Source organism: Panicum virgatum, chromosome 4N, assembly GCF_016808335.1.
Source record: "Panicum virgatum strain AP13 chromosome 4N, P.virgatum_v5, whole genome shotgun sequence".
NCBI classification, from domain to species: domain Eukaryota; kingdom Viridiplantae; phylum Streptophyta; class Magnoliopsida; order Poales; family Poaceae; genus Panicum; species Panicum virgatum.
The window spans coordinates 49,462,874-49,482,185 of NC_053148.1; the positions used below are offsets into that span (position 1 = coordinate 49,462,874).

At 45.6% G+C, this 19,312-nt stretch overlaps 3 protein-coding genes, 1 long non-coding RNA gene and 1 pseudogene across 4 annotated transcripts; 2 read left to right on the plus strand and 3 right to left on the minus strand.

Moving 5' to 3' along the window:
- Nucleotides 1–71: 71 nt before the first annotated feature.
- On the minus strand, nt 72–2,523 carry LOC120668820 (annotated as a pseudogene).
- Nucleotides 2,524–4,000: 1,477 nt separating this feature from the next.
- On the plus strand, nt 4,001–7,207 carry LOC120668823. Its single transcript, XM_039948614.1, has 3 exons — nt 4,001–4,227; nt 4,361–5,221; nt 6,767–7,207. Exons 2-3 carry the CDS (start codon nt 4,368–4,370, stop codon nt 6,936–6,938), a joined length of 1,026 nt encoding a protein of 341 aa, XP_039804548.1. The 5' UTR covers nt 4,001–4,227; nt 4,361–4,367; the 3' UTR covers nt 6,939–7,207.
- A 468-nt stretch (nt 7,208–7,675) lies between these two features.
- LOC120668824 lies at nt 7,676–9,555 on the minus strand. Its single transcript, XR_005672589.1, has 2 exons — nt 9,053–9,555; nt 7,676–7,949 (listed from the first exon to the last, which is right to left on the minus strand). It is a non-coding gene; the product is annotated as an uncharacterized LOC120668824 (long non-coding RNA).
- A 12-nt stretch (nt 9,556–9,567) lies between these two features.
- LOC120668825 lies at nt 9,568–10,928 on the minus strand. Its single transcript, XM_039948615.1, has 2 exons — nt 10,376–10,928; nt 9,568–9,645 (listed from the first exon to the last, which is right to left on the minus strand). Exons 1-2 carry the CDS (start codon nt 10,721–10,723, stop codon nt 9,610–9,612), a joined length of 384 nt encoding a protein of 127 aa, XP_039804549.1. The 5' UTR covers nt 10,724–10,928; the 3' UTR covers nt 9,568–9,609.
- A 2,896-nt stretch (nt 10,929–13,824) lies between these two features.
- On the plus strand, nt 13,825–18,114 carry LOC120668826 (translocon-associated protein subunit alpha-like). The gene is made up of 8 exons (XM_039948617.1): nt 13,825–14,079; nt 15,105–15,266; nt 15,465–15,515; nt 16,020–16,108; nt 16,873–16,950; nt 17,079–17,282; nt 17,668–17,739; nt 17,821–18,114. The coding sequence occupies exons 1-8, from the start codon at nt 14,010–14,012 to the stop codon at nt 17,866–17,868; spliced, it is 774 nt and encodes a 257-aa protein (XP_039804551.1). The 5' UTR covers nt 13,825–14,009; the 3' UTR covers nt 17,869–18,114.
- Nucleotides 18,115–19,312: the final 1,198 nt, after the last annotated feature.

Genomic DNA, 19,312 nt, shown 5'->3' on the forward strand with positions numbered 1-19,312 from the left:
CTGCTGCTATTCTTGTCAGTAAAACAGAGGGGGAAAATCAGAAATGATTTTGAGATTAAGAGCCAATTATGGACAACAAATGGACAAAGTAATTCCCAGTGATTTCTATTCTCTTATACAAACCTCTGAATGCTCCCATGCTAATTTCTAATACAACACCCTAAAACCCACTGATCAGTTTGACATCAGCACTTCCATAGCATCTAGCAACTGATCATATAGTCAGAAGAATGGGACATATATTAGTCGCATCACAGGGGGATGGATCTACATGGGTCAGTCAGAAAGAAACTGTTGGCCAATAGACCGGATCATGACAAGGATTGCGCCACTGAGGAGGTGGAGACGAGGCCGGCGAGCAAGCCGACGATGAGCGCGCTGTTGTCCGTCGTCGCCTCGTTCTGCCTCACGTTCTCCCTGTCGTCGATGAAGGAGTCGTTCTTGAATGGCCCGCCCACCAGCGCGCCCGTGGCGACGTTCGGGTTGGGCTTGGGCGACTTGAGCCACTCCTGGCCGTCGCAGCCGGTGTCGACGTCGGCGGGGATGGACGCGCCACGGTGGTGCACCCGCTGGGGGTAGCTGTCGCCGTAGCCGACGAGGTAGCTCAGCTTCATCGGGTTGTCGCCGAGGACGTAGTCAGCCTGCTCGAGATTGATGTGAACGAAATTGTAAATTGGCATTTCTCTGAAGATTGTTGATCAGTTTTCATCTCTGAAGATAGCCATTTCTCTGAACAGTTTCTGTTCTGTATCAGTGATGAGCGAGGTTGTCGGTGTTACCTGGGACTTGGCGAATTTGCGCAGGTCGGCAGCCTTGAAGCTCTTCCCGCTGCAGGTCAGCTCCGTCTTCCCCGACGCCGACATGTAGTCGCTGTAGACGGCGGCGAGGAACGCGGAGGCAACAGGGTGCTGGAGGGAGTTCCACTCGGCTACATACAGCAACCCCCCTGCACAATTGCACATTGCATCAGAGATCAGTCTGACTGACCATTTAGCAATTTTACTTTGTCACAGACTGAAACATTCTGCTTCTCCGATGATCTAATTTAATCTCACAGGTAGTAACTGCCAACCTTCTGTTCTGAAAGCAGCCGTGTCAGACTCCGGCAGGAGAATGCACATGACGGCGTCGGCAGTGTCCTTGTAGGACCCAAGGCCCTCATCTTGAGCAACGTCAGATCCTTCTGGCGCAAAGAAGCTTACCCTTGACAAGAGAACCTACAATCCAATGCAAATGTTGCAAAAGTTTCAAATCAGAATGAAGTCACATAGTCTGGAAATTCCATGAACGAACTGTGGCACATGCATTACCTCGGTGCCAGCACGCTTGTCGTCCCAGCTGAAGTACCTCGGGTTCCCGAGGTCGCCGTACTCCTCGCCGTTCTTGCCGGTGGCGTAGCTCAGGTAGCTGTGGTTGCCGGTGGCGTGGTACAGCCAGCTCGCCGCCCACAGGAGCTCGTCCTGGTACGTCGTGGAGTTGTAGTAGGCGCTGAGCTCCGGGAAGGTCCGCGTGTAGGAGCCCCGGTGCTTGTCGGCGAAGGCGAACAGCCGCTCGGCGTGGTCGAGGAGGGACGACGAGTACGTCCCGTTGATGGGCTTGTACACCAGCGACGCCGCGGCCATGGCGGCCGCGGTCTCCGCGGCCACGTCGCTGCCGGGGGATTTCGTGGTGATCTTGGTGAGGGGTCTCTTCTCGGCCATTGTCTCCGGACGTTCCCAGCACTTGTGGTCTGCTTTGGGGTCACCCACCTGATGATGATCACCAGCAGGAGATCAAATCTGACTTTCAGAATTGGTTCAGTGGAATCTTGGATCATCACATGCATGGGGAGTTCTGAATCTTGGATCAAGGCAACTAGAGGAAACCGATCGACACGCATTGGAATTGAACAAGATCGACCACCTGAGGATCGATGATGGGAATGCAAGATCACCTGGATGTACAGGACGTCGTCGGAGGGGTGCGCGTTGATGAGGAAATCCATGATCCACCCCAGCGCGTCCATGGCCGCGTCGCGCTGCTTGGCGGCGCCCATGGCGGCGCCGTACTCGAGGACGGACCAGGACAGCATGGTGCCCGTGAAGGCCAGCGTGAAGCCGAACTTCATGTGGTCGCCGGCGTCGTACATTCCCCTTGGAAAGGTCCAGCTTGGCCTCCTTGCCGTCGTCCAGCGCCGAGTCCCCTCGCCACGGGATCTCATTCTTCACCAGCCTCCCGGCTTCATCGGTCGAGACATGCATGCATGACGAGCAACAGCCATTTTAGATGGCATGCGGTTTAATTGGCAAGGATTGTGAGGTCGATCGGCATGGATCGGCACCTACATTTCTGGACCTGGAAGAACTGGAGGGCGACGGCGAGGGCCTCGGCGTACTTGGGGTCCGGCACGCCGGGGAGGGGGAAGACCTGGCCGCCGTTCCTGTAGCGGATGAACACGACGGTGGCCGTGACGGCGAGCGCGACCAGCGTCAGCAGCAGCAGCCAGCAGCAGCACCGCACGCTGCAGCCGCAGCAGCGCGCCATTGATCGATCGCTCACGGTCACGGAGCTCCCGCCGCCGGATTCAGAGGCGCGCCGCGGGAGGAGTAGCACGAACACCAGCGGCCATCCGCGGCCGGCGGCGATCCCCTCGGAGTCGGGCGTCGTCGCATCAACCGATCGAGTCGAGAATTAAACGAGGAAATTGAACGGCGTGCTTGCAACCAACGGCGTGGCTGCGTGTCGATGCAACCAACGGCGGGCGCAGACGTGCCGCCGGCAATGGCGTCGGTTGGTGTGCGGTGGAGGGGAGTTAGAGGCTGGCCATGACCGTCTCGCCTCGGATCAGTTGCGGTTCCTTTTTATGGGCACATCGGAACGGGATGGCCGAGCTTGCAGTTACGCAGGAAATTGGACACCTAGACGAGTCAAGCAACACTTGATCACAAAAAAAAAACTCGCGCGGTATGATTATTAAGATCCATAATTCATCATAAGATTGAGATTAACAGTTGATCAGTTGTTTTTCTTTCTAGTTGACTTACTTATTTTTGGTTACTCAATTTTTTCATGTTAACTATAGTCAGTCTCAGTACACAATTTCATGACACTGCTACCAAAATTTAATAACTATACCGACTGAGTTTCATAGGATTGAAATTTCTCTCGTACCATGAAACTTACTTATTTTTTCTTACGATATCAACAAAATTAATGACGTGACATAGAATTTAATATTATAAAATCTCCATTGAAATGGGCTATGCACGCACTCCTACAGTAAAAGAACCTATCTTAAAATTGAACCTATCTCCACAATAAAGCTGAAAATGCATCCGCCATGAACCATAAAATCGATATAGGGTATATATATATGTCCTACCACCATCAACCTAATCAACTAACACCAGTCGCAATCTCTTAACTTTTTTTCCCCATATCGTGATTGAATGATAAGTGAATAGAGCATGCAACCATAACCTTTTTTTTTTGTCTTGCCATGCACTACCATTTCTATCTTTTGCCCCGGCTAAACGAGAAGCCTCCTTATTGTCCAAAATCCTCTAGCGAAAACTCTAATTTGCTTAATTTCATAAGGTAGCCGGAGAAAAATTAAAGACGACGATACAAATTTCCAACCAAATCTACAGGTGCAAGCGAACTGAGCATCTATAGGTGCTCATCTATATTTTTGTGTGTATAGGTGCTCATCTATATTTAAGTCTATGATAGGTGCTCGCATTTTCGACTAACTATTATTTTAATTCTATCTTCATTAATCTATAGACCCATGGATCTAGTCTTGATGGTGTCATTTTTTAACCATAATTTTTGTGTATCTACGTGAATCACACAGGCAAGATAATAAGACAAGCGCGTTCTAAAAAATAAAATAAAATAATGCATCCAGGAAAAGTCCATTTTACATGTCATCATGGGCCAGGAGGGGCCCAGAGACTGACGCACGCACCAAATCAAAAGATAGCCAATCAAAACAGGATGAAATTTCCCTCAACAAGGGTGGAGGAAAAAAAAAGAAGAAGAGGAGACAGAAGAAAGGAGCAAGCAAAACCCAATCCAGGGATTTGGTGGGTAAGCAAAAGGAAGGGGAAGGCGACGACGTCGACGATGAGAAGCAAGTAGCCGCCGCCAAGCCGGACCACGGGCGAAGAAAGCAAAGCCTAACCACAGCCCACCGCGGCGGCGCCTACCCGATCCGTCGCCGCCGGCACCGCCTCCGGTCGGAAGGTACGGCTCGCCGAACCCCCTCTCCATTCCTCGCTCAAATCCATCCGATTCCTCGCCCGCAGGTCGAATTTCGTTGCCGAGTGCTCAGATTCGATTTCAAATGCGTCCGCGTTTGGTTTCCCCTCATTTCCAGGGGCTCCATGGAGCAGCGTGCGGCCCCCGATCGGAGCGACGCCCCGGCCGGGGAGCGCGAGTGGCGGGAGGAGCTGCGGCAGCAGCAGTCCCAGGTGGACGCGCTGCGGGAGCGGCTCGTGGAGGTGAAGGTCGGGATGCGGTGCGCCGAGGGCGACTCCCGGAGGGAGCTGGACCACCTGTGCCGCAGGGTCAAGACCATCGCCACGCTGCTGGCGTACCTCAAGTCCAAGGCCAGGATCATGGCCATACCCCACCTCGCGCACACCTCCTGCGGGATCAGGCTCCAGGAGGGCATCGGGTACATCGACAGGCACGGCGTGCCGCTGGCAGATTGGCCCAAGGGCGCCGAGCCCGTGGCCTGCGGGGGGAGTTCCGACGACAGGATGGCGGTGGAGAGCAGCGCCGCTCCTGAGCATGGCGATGCCGTTGTGGGGGATGTGGATGTGGACGACATTCTCAAGTCCATCCGTGTGGTGACGAATGTGATGGAGTCGCTTGTGAAGAGAGTGATTGTTGCTGAATCCGAAGCTGCTAACGAGAAGGAGAAGGTGAGGATGGGGTTGGAAGAGCTCAGGAGGAAGACTTTGCAGGTCGAGACCATGTCGGCGAAGGTCGAGGAGATGGAGAAGTTCGCTGTGGGTACGAATGGGATGCTGAATGAGATGAGGCAGAGGATTGAAGATATGGTGCTGGAGACCACTCGGCAGAGGCAGCGCGCTGCTGAAAACGAGCAGGAGCTTAGTCGGGTGAAGCAGGATTTCGAGTCGCTGAGAACTTATGTTAGCACTCTTGTTAGTGTCAGAGAAACTCTTCTCTCATCAGAGAAGCAATTCGAAACTATGGAGAAACTTTTTGACAGGTACTTTTGCACCCTGTTATGCGTTCTTAATTACTGTTCCTTTTATGAGTGCATGGTGAAAAATTCATGTTGCGTGACATATCTTCTGTATTCTGTTAAAAATGACTTGAAGAGATGGTCTGATGATGGAAAACATATAGAAAAAAAATTAATATTCTAAATCTCAAGCACAAAGGCATGGCATTATGGCAACTCATTCATTACATTTAATTCTCACAACATATAATTTTAAGCATAAAGACACACAGCACAGATGGTAGGATGTGTTTCTGCACAGAATGCTTTTACTGTTTCCATCCTTCGATGCTTTAGTGACTCATAAGGCCTGGAGTAGTGCAGAAAAACTCACAAAATGTTTCTAATAGTCAGCTACTATCAAAAAGTCAGCCTGTTGATTTTATTAATGGCACTGCATTAACAGTACTTTCTTTCAAGTGTACAATGCTATCGCTATATAATTCTTAATATCTTGTAATTTGTATTTGGGATGAGTTCTGGCAGCTGCCCAGGGCGCTTTCTACTGTTAAGAACTCCATCTTAATACCCTGTCATTTAGTTTCAAAAAAAAAACCCAGTCATTTGCTAAGTAATAAGTATGCTTGTTAAGGCACTGAAATCATCTGGTCTGTTTTGAATTAAGCATTCAAATGCTATCTTCAGCAGACTGATCTCCATCGCATATCCTCACCATTTTCTCCACTATCGATAATTTCTCATGGTATTGTATGCGAGATTCACCTAAAGTTGATGCTTGCGTTGAATCCAGTTAATTGTCATGCAATCTTTGAATAAAATTGATACTCATTGGTCTGATATATACTGTTGTCAACATTCAGATAAATAATATAATGTGGTAGTACATCCTTGCTCCAATTTTTCTATTATCTTGAGAAGATATTTTTAAAAAAATAATGGTTCAATAATTAAGAAGATGCACACCTAAATGGATACAGAATTAAATGATTGAGTCTAACAGCCTGATTAGGTTTGTATCTGTACCAAAACTCTTGCTTCTTTCTGAACCTGATAGGTCTTTCAGTTTCAGTCTGACATTTAATAAGGTTCTTGGTGTTTGTGTACTCTCAAAACTGGACATCTAGTTGAGAAAATGCCATGGGAGGTAAAAAAACATAGTAGAAATCACATTTTAGGGGAGAAGAAATATGCTTTGTCCATTGTCCTCTATCCATTTGCGTGCTCGTCTTCTTCTTCTTCTTCTTCTTCTTCTAATTGATACAGGTATAGTCAGTTTGTTGCGGTCATAAAATTGTTCAGAGAAGTATGGTGAAATCTTCCTCCAACCTCGTGAAAGAAAGGTCCATTGGTCTTGTTGCATGCATGAACAATTTTGTAGATATGATATGGTGGAGAGAGCATGCGTTGGTACCTGGTAGTCTTCATACTGTTAGTCTTTACTACGTATTGATAATATCTTTGGCAAATATTTAGGAGCTGGCCAGGCAAGTCTATTTATACACCATTTTGAAGTCTCCAAATTCTGATTCTTTACCAAATCTGACATCGGCTAACTTGTTTCGTGAGCAGGCTAGTTGCCAAGACTAATCAGCTTGAGACTGAGAAAGCTCAGAAAGAAGCTGAAGTGCAGAAGGTGATGGAGGAGAACGTGAGGCTCCGTGCCATGCTGGACAAGAAGGAGGCACAGCTCCAGGCGATGAGTGAGCAGTGCAAGTTCATGGCGCTGAACCACCACAACTAGCTGGCGATGGGCCCGAGGCGGCTGCAGTCTCGCCCTACTGATGTACCTTACAAACTACAATTGCATTGTTGTGATAGAGAAAGAAGAAAGAAAGAACAGATGCCGTGGGATAACTCGGCGCTGCGCTGTCTGAGTTCCAGGGCTGTAATTCATGATGCAAACAATTGCTCCCCTTAGGTTTGAGTAGTCCGCTGAATTGTAACTGACATTTGTTTCATGATGAAGGTGTGTAGAATACTGGACACGATCTGTCCAATTTCGCAAGCTTACTGTGATATCGTTGTGCTTGCTTTAACCGGATATTCTGTTTTGAGAGGGTGCTGCGAACGACGACTCGGAGATGATACTGCTGGACATGCTGCAGTGAATCTGAGCATTGCTGCAGTGTTTTTTTTTTACCTTTACGAATTTCCAGCAGTAAGGTTGAAACGTAGGCATTCTGTTTGGTGCTTTTGATATCGATGCTTTTCTGTGTTCTTTACTGTACTCGCACACGCAGCTGTATCACAATTTTAATTGACAGTGCTATGTGGGCCCACCTGTCACTGTCAGGGGATTTACACTTACTAGGTTTATACCCATGCGTTGCTATGGGATAACAAAACTTTTATATAAAAATATATAGATCGCATGATAAGATTATAATATTTTGAAATTAAATACCAACGTTAAAGTGACCTTTAATCCAATAAAATAAAGTTCCTGAAATAAACACAATCACGGAGGGCACGGTATGATAAGTCGTTTCATATTAGATCGACACATTCATTCCAGAACATGTTAGTAATCTTATCAGTAAGCACTCAATATTTTGCAAGCACCACGATGAGCAACAAGGGCACGGTATGATCCGTTATGGAATGAATTTAATATTGCTTCTGAATCTCAGAGAAATCATTGGCCCTTTGAGTTAACGCTACCCAACTCGCATGAAATGAATTCAGAGCTATATCATAAAAAACTCAGCTCTGAAAATCTCTCTAACACACCAGCTTTGGGAGTTTCAGCAACCTACAAAATTAAATAAGAAATCTACCCATTAGAAATACAGAAAGTGTGAGTGTTTTTGGCACTCTAAAATCAGAATATAAGCTCTTTTTGTGCCAAGCTTGGCCTGATGCATTAGATAGGAGCATGGCAGTAGCAAGGTCAAGAGCTAACTCAAGGACCAGCACAACACATATTCTCAAGCTGAAAAATGCAAAGCACCTGAAAAAACTAAACTGCATCCCTGGAATTTGCAAAACCAGAGCACCTATAAAGTTGTAAGCACCATTCTTCCATCAGCTTACCACTTTCTATCTCGACGTGGTTGGTCATGTGTGCGCAAGGAAGGGAGCATTACATCAGTAAAAGAAGTTGCAAGTGGAATGCAAACAGATAACAATAAGGACACTCATCATACCTGCTGTGCATCATGAGCAACTCAAGCTCAGCATGTAAGATTATGCAGAGTTTTCATGAAAATTTGTGAGAGTGCGTTATACACCTTTCAATCGTATTCCTTGTTCATAAAAATCTTATAAGAGAAATGTATGCAGGAGTTAGCACAGTAGACTGGCTGACAGTGTAACTGCCAGTTATAAGCAGACCAACAGTTTAACGGAGACAATTCCCAACAATAACATTTTTTTAAAGGAACAAGTTGTATGTAGTAATTGTATTAAAAGTAGAACTACCTTTCTCTTTGATTTTACAAGCAGACTATTTCAGAAAACTTTTCTCCACTACATCATGGTCTGCTAATCAATTTACCATTGAATCTTTATTACTCCTCAGTCCTCACAACTTGGTATGCTAACAAAGTAAAGGTGCGCCCTGTTAGTTGCAACTACAGTTCATTTTCCCCTACTTTTGTATATGAACATGAGCATCTCACAGTACATTTGAGTAGCCAAAATTACATATATTGAGGCAAGGCATTGTGCTCCCATCCAAAAAGGTGTTTTCCACTTCAGTCTCGATTACATACTTGCTTGGTAGAAAGGTAGGCACAACATAGAGCAATTTAATAAACAGACCAGTAAAGTACTAAAACATGGGTGATCAACATACTTTATATGGTAACAATATAGTAGTAATAATGGAACTAAAAAATAGATTTTGAAGAGTACCATGGAAGTAGTTTGGCATCTACAGCAGCTCGTCATTGCCTCGCACCAGTGCCACCACTGCTTGACCCACCACCAAGCCTCCACTGCTGAAACACACCATGAGGAAGCAAGGTTATTAACTCTCTAAATTTTTGAGAATCGTAGAGCAGACCGGGACGTTAATTTGGCATCAGGAACTAAGAACTGCAGCACGTACAGAAAAGACATAATTTCCAATTCTAACTACTAAACTAAGTGATCAGTCAGTAGATGGATAGGAGAAAAGCTTCCGTCCAGAAATGATTTTTGGAACAAACCACACTAAACCTGATGTTTATCTTCTATTATCCTGCCACCAGTACGGATGTTGAAGCTGACCAGAGAGAAACATACATGATATGTAATTAACAGTAATGAAGGCACACATTCAAACATAGAAGCTAGATAGCTATGCTATCCTATCCACACTTTACCTCCGAGCGGCACCAACACCATGAACCTTGGCACAGGAGCCTGAGCCTGAGCATATAGGGGGGGGGGGGGGGGGGGGCAAATCCAGCCGGATCATACTCCTGCAACTACTGTGGAGTGATAAAACCACATTGTACACCAACCTGCCATGTCAAAGCATGCATTATAACCTCAAAGTTGATAATCTGATGGGCAGGAATTTGTGTAATATACAGCTGCCAATACAAGTAATGTATATTTTCATAGACTGAATCAAACTACGTGCCCTGTGCTCCATCCGAAAATATGTGTTTACTACATTGTAGTCTTTCATCCGACAACATGTACATGCATTGTACTCCGTCAGACATGTATGAACTTTTCTCTGAATGGTTATATTTCTCTGAGTTACTAAGCTGGTAACAGAAAAAGATGGGGACAGGGCAATAACTGAACTTGGGAGAATTTTTTTCGCGACCCTGAACTTGGGAGAATGGCAGCTGTTTGTCCGTGTGCTCTTTCACTAAGCAGCCTTGCAGTGCCTTTTTCACATCACAACCTTCACTGCATATCGGATCAAGATATTATTTCTGCTACGGTTTGGTGGAAATGGGGGAATATAAAGTTGGGCAAAGTATAACGAAAAGATTGAACATCCGGCACCACTGTTAAATTAATACTCCTATTTACCTACACAAATTAACTGGACAAGACAAAACACAGCACAAAGCCACCGTTGCCCCTGTTAAATTGAACATCAGGCACCACTGTTAAATTGAAAGAAAATTGAATATCGGGCACCACTGTGAAATTAATACTCCTATTTACCTACGCAAATTAATTTGACAACACAAAACACAGAACAAAGCCTTGCGTGCGCAGCGCACTACGGACCTCATGGATGTCGGAGATGGTGACGCGCGGTGAGCGGGCCATTGGCGGTGGCCCCTCTCTTGGCCTCCTCCCTATTCGCTGCTCTCTGATCTGGCCGGAGCTCCTCCCATCCATGGCGCGGATCTTGTTGGCGACGGCGATGGCAGGTCCCAATCTCATTGAAAGCGGCGATCCACTGCAGCGGAGCAGTAGGTCCTTTCCTGGCGTCACCGGCGGTGGCGCTACATCAGGCACAGTGAGTAGCCGGATCGGTTGAGGGCTGGACGTACGATGGAGGACGAAAGACAGATTCGTGTCGTCGATCTGGTGGAGATGGTCGCGGAAGAACACGGGGATGACGGTGGCCATAGAACGCGGCGACGGCAAAACTGTGACGACACGAATCACGGTGCCACCGCGGTCTCCGTAGGGCGCCGGGGGCGGCGCGGCGACGTGAGGCCGGGGACGACGGATGGAGACGACGGGAACTGCGTGGCCGCGCGCGACGGCGCGGTGGCGCGACGTCTGGCAGGGGACCGATGTAATCGTGGACGGTCTAGGGGCACAGGACGGAGCGGCGGCGGCGCGATGGGCTAGGCATTGAATGGCGCGGCCAGCTCGCGATTGAATGGGGGAAAAGCGCGGAATTACTGGAGACTGACGCGGGCGGGTGGGGGGGCGTGCGCGATGCGAAGGATCGGACGACGGGAATCCTCCCGAGGCCGGACGACGAAGGAGAGGGGTGCGATCGGACGACGGGAATTGGCCCGAGGCCGGATGACGATAGACCAGAAGCGCGACCGGTCGAAGGGGAACCAAAACGGAAAAAACGTCATAGTAGTAGGTTTATACCCGTGCGTTGCTACGAGAAGTATGAGACGTAGGAAGTAAAAGATCAAGTGTAAAAGAATAAATCTGCCAACAAATAACAGTAATCGTATATAACGTTGTTGTTGTTACAAAAAATATTAAACCTGTAAGTACACCACTATCACCAAAATTCAATTAAATATACAAACAAATATATCGCAAATTTTAATTTGTATCCCTTCTTATGATGCGGCTAAAATAATCTTTTACGTTTGCAAGAAAATAGTTTTTTATAACAATTCACGTCTGACGCCGACAAATCAATGATGAAGTTCTCAGACACATAAGTATACATCCATATGTGATTGATAGTAACAATTAATAAAGAAACCATATTTTTTTTCATAAAGTAGTATACTCACCGTAACAATTTCTGTGTTATCGATACTCTTCCGCAAGGCATGTACTGCAGAACCAGGTAGCCCGTAGAATACCTGCGGCAACTTTCCTATCAGCCATATTGTATAGAATAATCTGTAATATAAAATAATTAACAGGCATAGTCAGTAGTCCACATGATGCATAATTTATTTTTCAAAAAAATAAAAAAGTTAGTGATATAGTATGTTATAAAAACATATATAATTATCCGTTACAAAGAATTGTAGATTCATAAAATGCTTTTGACATCACCTGTTATAATAATTCGACCTTTGGTACATACGAACTGCATAATAACAAACAACTAGATTTCAACATTATGCCTTTATCCATCCGTAATATCTCTTGCAAATCTTTTATAGTTAATATAATATCGTAAGGTTAGCTTCGCACCCAACGCTTCTAATAAATGAGTAGCATCGATGCCAAATTAATTCTAATAGTCTATACTGATAGGCAGTGGCGGAGCCAGCCCTGAGACCTAGGAGGGGCCGGGCAAGTTCAACGGCCGGCACTAAGTGCTTAGATTTTTTTTTTCTCTGAACATCACCGTCGCTAGCCATGAAAATGTTCAAAACTAACCGATGCAGTCATGTGTGCAAAATAAAAAGAGAGAGAGTTGAACCATGGTTTTATAGATATTTGGGCTGTAATTGAGCTTCACAATCGACAGGGATTAACTAGCCTAGCAGAAACACATTCCATGTAGCTTATTTTGGACTGTATTTCTTTCCCAAGATGATGCATTGCTGCTTGTGATTGTGTCTGCAGCCTACGACCTGAATGCTTTGCACAGAGGAGGGGGGGCATGGCCCAGGTTGGCCTACATGTAGCTCCGCCCATGCTGATAGGCAAAATCATGATTCAGTACTATACATGGCTGTGAAAGAGCGTGATGACAGCTCATACCCCTCGTGATGTCCTGCGTTAGCATTAGCGTGAGCAATAGGGCCATCTGCAGTACCATTAGCATTAGCATTAGCAATAAGACCATCTGCAGTAGATTTAAAAAGGGCTTCAGATGGCAACAAAACTAAACTGGGTCGTCGGCTAAGAAAATGTATCAAGATTGGTATGCACAAAATCAGATATACCTGGTTCATTCTTCTTGTTGCTTGCACTACATTTCTTCCTCTTATACGCCTCACATTACTTCCTGTTCCGTTGCTCTCTTTGACCATCATCTGTCATAGAGGCAGAACGGACTCTATTCCGTTCTCTTCTATGAGACTATGATCACGCACATCATCAACCATCTGGTCCTTACACACATGCATAATTATGAGGTGATAAAAGAAGAGAAATCAAAAAGCGAATTATCAACGTCCGGAATTGTGAACCGAATAAATAATAGTACCAATGTTATTGTTGAGAGGACCCATCTGCACGCACAAGCATTCATCAGACAAATGCAGGCCCGTGAGATCGGTAAAACACCAGTTAGGGAGGAAGGCATACGAAACTTACATAGTTAGATCGCAGCTGCCTTGGAACGTGGAACGCGAGTTAGGGCGTGCTCCGGCGCGGCGACGGTTTGCGAAGCGTGCGGAGAGGCGTCGGGGACGGTGGAGAGTGCCTGCCATAGAACGTGGAGCGCGGGTGACGGTCGTGCGACAGCGTTCTCCGGCCCGGCGCCAGCTTGCGGAGAGCCCGCCGGAGCGACGGCGTATGACGGGCTTGCGGATAGCGCGCGCCGGCATGCGGGGAGCCCGCCGACAGGCCGAGCGCGGGTGGCAGCCGTGCGATGGCGTGCACCGGCCCTGCGACGTCGTTCTCTTGCCCGACGACGGCTTGCAAAGATCGCCGGGGACAACAGCGACGAAATGGCGACGGCGTTCTCGGCAGCGACAAAGCTAGATCGACGGGCCGCTAAAGGAAAATAGTGTTTACTGCCGTGTCCCGTGAAGGGAATATGTCAGGCTTCCGTGATTTCCGGCAATCTCAAACTAATTGGGAGCGAGGGGTGAGGGGATTCAAACGGCGACTGTAGATGCGGATAGATTTCAAATCAGCGAGGAGGACGACGGGGCGACGTACGACGTACGAAGGGGAAGACGAAGGAAAAAAAAGTGATCTTAGTAAAAAAAAAAGTGATCTTAGTCTCTTTTTAGTAGTAGAGATAGATATAGAGATATAGAGAAGAAAAGAAAAGAGAGAGCACGAATAACTTATCCTCTGAGCGTGCCAAAACAAATCCGATGTGAAGGAAAACCCAAGCCCAAAGCCAAAAACGAAAAAGCCAGCGGCTGCGACGGCTTCCTACTGCGTGGACCTCGTGCTGCTCACGCCTCGACTCCACCTAGCTACTTGTACCCGCGCGCACCCGTCCCCCCGCGCAGAGAAATCCGCACGCAAACACAGCCTCGCGCGAGCCCCTCCGATCCGAGATCTGGTCCGGCCAGCCATGGCGATTAGGGTTTGGCTCCCCGCCCTCCTCCTCGCCTTCCTCCTCGCCGCCTCCCCCTTCACCCAAGGTAACACCAGCGCGGGCGGTCTCCACCTCACCCCTCTCTCTCTCTTCCTGCCACCCAGATCCGCTCCGGGGACCTCCCGCCCTTCGGGAATTCCGCGCCGTGGCAGCGCTAGATCCGTGCGCGTCGCTTCTCCTTGGCGCGGAAATGGATCTGATCGAGCTTCGTGGGGTTGGGCCGGAGCAGATTGGGACTTGGGGCGGGCTCAGGTGGGGTAGATCGGTGGTTTTGGAGGGGGTTTGGAGGCGTTGGTCGGATGTAGAGGTGGGGGCCCTAGACGCGACGGGTCGCGGTCTTGGGGAGGATTGGTTGGTATGATGTAACTTTCTCTAGTGCACGCATCTATGTTTGCATGTTGGTCTAGCTAATCATCTGAGGACTAGCTGTTACTGAATTGATTGGAAATTGTACGAGATTTCATACTGGCACGCCAGCAGTAATTTTTCACTGGGTTAAATTTTGGAAAATAGCACTATTTTTTTTAATCCAGACCAACTCCAACAAGTGCTTACAGAAGTAGGATGTATTAATACCTTGGTCGTTATGTACAATAGGCAATTTATATTGAGTTGTGTGGGTTTCTATTCCAAGCACGCATACTAATGTAGTCTCCACATTGCATATCTTTTAATCAGCCAGGTTAAGTTTCTATAAGTATTTTCTCACTGACCTACGTACTGCATGTCTTTTAATCCGCTAGGATAAGTTTTCTATAAGTATTTTCTCTAATTGACCTACTGACATCTTATGCTAGAAGCTCAAAGTCGATTTCATTGCTAGTGTTAAAATGTATCTCTTATTGCTGTAAGGATGCCTTATCCTGTTGCACGACCTAACATGGCTAGCATGTGATCTCTTCCTGAAATTTTTGGGACCTATTGAGTTGGCTAATCGAGTAGGTTTTATTTTGTGTACATTGTTCAACTTATATTTCCTATTCTCCGTTTCCACAATTGAGACTCTGTATGCACTCTTCTTTCCTAAACTATCTGTTTACACTGAATTTAATTTTCCTTCCCTTCTTACAGTTGCTAGAGCTCAGTCGGAGGAAGATGCTGCTACAGCTGAGGTTGTCGAAGGGGCTGATTTAGGAATTGTGGGTGATGATACTCAGGTTTCCAGTGATGGACCTTTGAGTCCTGCTCCTGGTGTAGAGACAGTATGTGTATTCCCCAAAAATGCTGGCAAAAGTGAGTACATTTCAAAGTATTATACGTTATAGAAACCGAATCAATTCATTGGCTTCTCAGAAATGATTCCATTCATATCTGTAGCATGCGATGTTCATTTAACATTTACATGTTCTAGGGCAGCTGATTTTGTTGAATATCTGGATATTAAATCAGTAACCAAATAATGCATCCCCCTTTTTTTTTACTTTGTTGCAGTTGTACCAGCAGGTGAAGAAACTGAATTACTCGTTGGCCTGCAAAATGAGGGTAAAAATAATCTCTCCTTCCATTAGTGGTGGGACTTGGGCTACATCTATTTACGTACAATTTGTTTAGTGAATGTTTCATGCTCATATGTTTGTGCATTCTTTGCTTTGTGTATTAGCTCATTGGAAGTACTTGTTCATTTGGGGGTAGCATGCAGTTCTGAAATCGTTTCAATTCAATGAGTGCTCTATCCTGCTAGTTTGTATATAAGCTGTGTAATCCTCATGTTTGTTCTCACCAATTGAAAGAAATTTGGATTATGTTGGACTAGATGGAGACAATAGATTGTAGCTGTAACACATCCTTGGCCCTTGACAGCACCACTTCGAGTTTTCTTTGGCAACAGATGCTTCTATACTGTTGACAAATTGAATTGGGTACTCTTGTTTCATTTTATATTAGATGCTTGGTCCAATTGGTTTAATGCATGTTTGTTTGCAGCTAGAAGAAAAGCTAATTACTGCGGACGGTAGTCTTACACCGTTTGCTTACTTGTATTTACAGGTGAATCAACTTTGAATGTTGTTGCTGTCCATTCAACTCTCCATCTTCCTTATGACCATCGTATGTATGGCCAGAACCTTACTGTTCAGGTGAAGATATGGGTTCCTTATTGTTTATCATCTTTTATTCTAGCTGAAGTAGCCATGTCTGGTGGATATATGCATTATCAAACCATCAACCCAGTTACCATATATTAAGTTTTGATTGCTTGAGAGATGTAAATAGGGGACAGAGGACTCCTATGCTTTGTTAGGACCTCCTGTTCTTGCTTTGTGGTTGTTTCCTTGAATTGATGTGTGGTGCGAAGGCTCTCAGTGATTTAGGGTGGGTTTGGGGTGCATTGGAGTGGTGTGCATTTTGTTGGCCATGCACCACTTTTTGTTCTTAAGAATAACAAAAAGCTCTCATGTGTGTTCGATAAGACAAAAATGTAGGGAGTTTGCTATTGCTTTGTTGATTTTCCTTCAGCTCTATAGTTGCTCTGGATCACTTGCATATCTTGACTATACAAAAGGGAAGAGGGCATCCACTGAATGGGTCTTGTACTCTGATTGGGGGTAGGGGTGGTTGGGTTGTTTGGGTGTATCCAGACTCCATAGCTGGAGGTGGGAGATGTGGGAAGAGGGTGGGGGTGTCAGGTGTGAAAGCCAGTCAAAGTATGTAGTCTTTCTAAGATCTGCTCATTTGCTACTGTTGAATTAAGTTGCATAATAGGAATGGAGGTGTAGAATAAGACTTAGAGAGGGTCCTTGGGTGAGGTCGAGAGTGTGGACAAGTTAGGCTCATAGTTAGATAGCATATTTCTTAAAATACAATATTAATAACTTTGTTATTTCATGTTTTCTTTGTACAGAAATTCTTCAATGCATCAGTTCCTGTTTCTGTGCAAGCAACTTTCCCGTATACATTCGTTGTGAGCAAGTTCTTGCAGGTGTGTTAATTTCTCTCCTACCATTGCCAGTCTAAGTCTATGATGATTATATTTTTTTTACCTTGAAATAACTAGTGAATGATGATGCTCATTTAAACTGTGAAGACTAATGCTTTATGCTCTTGCAGCCTGGAGCCTATGATCTAGTTGGTTACATAGTGTATGAGATTGATCAGCACCCTTACCAGAATGTATTCTACAATGGCACGATCGAGGTTGTTGAGGCTGGAGGCTTACTCAGCGTGGAGTCTGTTTTCCTTATTACCCTTGGTATTGCACTTCTTGGTCTCTTTGGATTGTGGGCATATGGCCAGGTTCAGCAGCTGTCGAAGGTAATCCTGCTTGCAGTCTTCGAAATTTCCTTTACTTGGGGAAATTATGTTCCTTCTGTAAACATGAGCTGTTCAGCATTCAATAAACCATAAACCATGGTGAACTGGTAATTCAGACTTTTTTTGTGATTTACCTGAGTCTAGTCAATAAGAATTTTCCATTACCGGTGTTCATTCTAGGACTGGAGTACTCATACAGACTCCAGCACATACACTAAATTCCTGTGGTGCGTCATGTGCTTTTAGTTCTCCGCTTGCAGAGTACAGTATCTTTTTCTCGTCAACTTAATTTGGCGATGATTAATGCAAACCCACTTCTGTTGTAATTACCACTTGTCTTTGGGGTCGTATATTTTTTCCTCAGCAACTTGCTTCTTGGTTGTAGAAAACAAAGAAGGCCCCCAAGGTGGAGCTCGGAACTGGAACAACTGATGCCAACATTGATGAGTGGCTGGAGGTATGTTTCTGCTGATGAAATTTGTTCTTGGAAATTAGAACCATGTCAAGGACGGACGCCCATTCCTGTTTTACCTTGCAGGGCACTTCGTTTGCACAGAAAAGCAAATCCAAGAAGAAGCAGACCTGAGGCTCCTGAGTCTAGTTAATCATTTGAGCATCTAGAATGAGGCAAGTGAGGGTAGCACCTCATAATCACAAGTGACTTTTGCAGAAGATAGATGGGGAGGAAGGTATTGAAAAGTGTAGTTTCATGGTCGCACATCTTTGTTAACACCATTTTCGGCCTTGTTGTGTACTTTACATGGAAACGTTTCTTCAAACAAAATTTTGTTCGAAAAGGTATATGCTATCGCTGCTGGGATTTCTGATCATATTTGAACTGTTAGCTGCCAAATTTAACTTTTTTATATTGTTAGCACCCTAGAATTTTCTGAGCATGGATAGTTGTTGCTTCAATGCTTTCTTTCGCTTCCACTGGAAAGGCGTCTGGATTTCTAGAAATGGGATGGGCTCGGTCTGTGTGCGCCGTGTCGTCTGGGCTGGAGATATTTGCCAGTGTTTTTATTTTTAATAACCTATGAACATCTCTCTCTGCCTCCTCATTCTCTCTCTCTCTCATAGACGAGGCTGCTTTTAAGGATGAAAACGGCGTACGTATTTCTATATTTATCCCGCTTGTTTTCGTATTTACAAAAAAAATATGGAAATAGGACGGGAAGGGAGTGTGTGTATCCTATCTGTATTTGCGGGATCCCGTTTTAAGCCGGAATAATCTCGTATTTATGAAATTCGGGAAAAATAAATAAATAGGCATATCATATATTCTCTCATGTTTCTCAACGTCAATACATATATTTCACAATATAATCGTAGGAAACAAGAAATATAATCGTAGGAAACAAGAAATATTAATAATATTTTTGAAAAATAGCTTGTGTAAATGAGTGTCTAGTGTTATATTCATGCAAAATGAGCGGTGATTACATAATAATGCATTCAACCGTTATATCCTGTTTTCGTTCCCGTACTCGGCTATTCTGCTTCCGCTCTCGTTTTTCGTAATAAAAAATAAAAACGGAAATGATTGAGAGGTTTTCCCGTGGTTGAGGGTTTTCCGTCCGTTCCCGTTCTATTCTAGTGCTTTGAGCCTGCGAACGACGTGGTGGATGTAGGATTGTAGGCATGTAGCAAAGGCATTGGATGGCATTTCTTCACGGAAAAAAAAATCGTATTCAGCTGCTGGCTGCTGCAAAATGCGAACCAACCGCCGTGCACCATCGCCCCATGAATGTCACTTGCGGAGAACTCTGGCCTTGCTTACCGGATCAAACAAACGTGTATCATGTATGTAGTACCAAACCTGAAGCCATGTTCGCTTCAATTCAACAATTCGTAAGCAGGATACAAATGTCGTCATCTGCCTCAGCGTCCCCTCACCAAAATTCAATTCGAAACCCTTTGTACAGCTTTTTTTTTTCAAAACCCTTTGTACGCAGACCAAACCGCGCTCCAGAGCAACAAAGGAACGGGAGAAAAAAAAAGGTAAATTCTGATCAAAGAAGAAATACAGG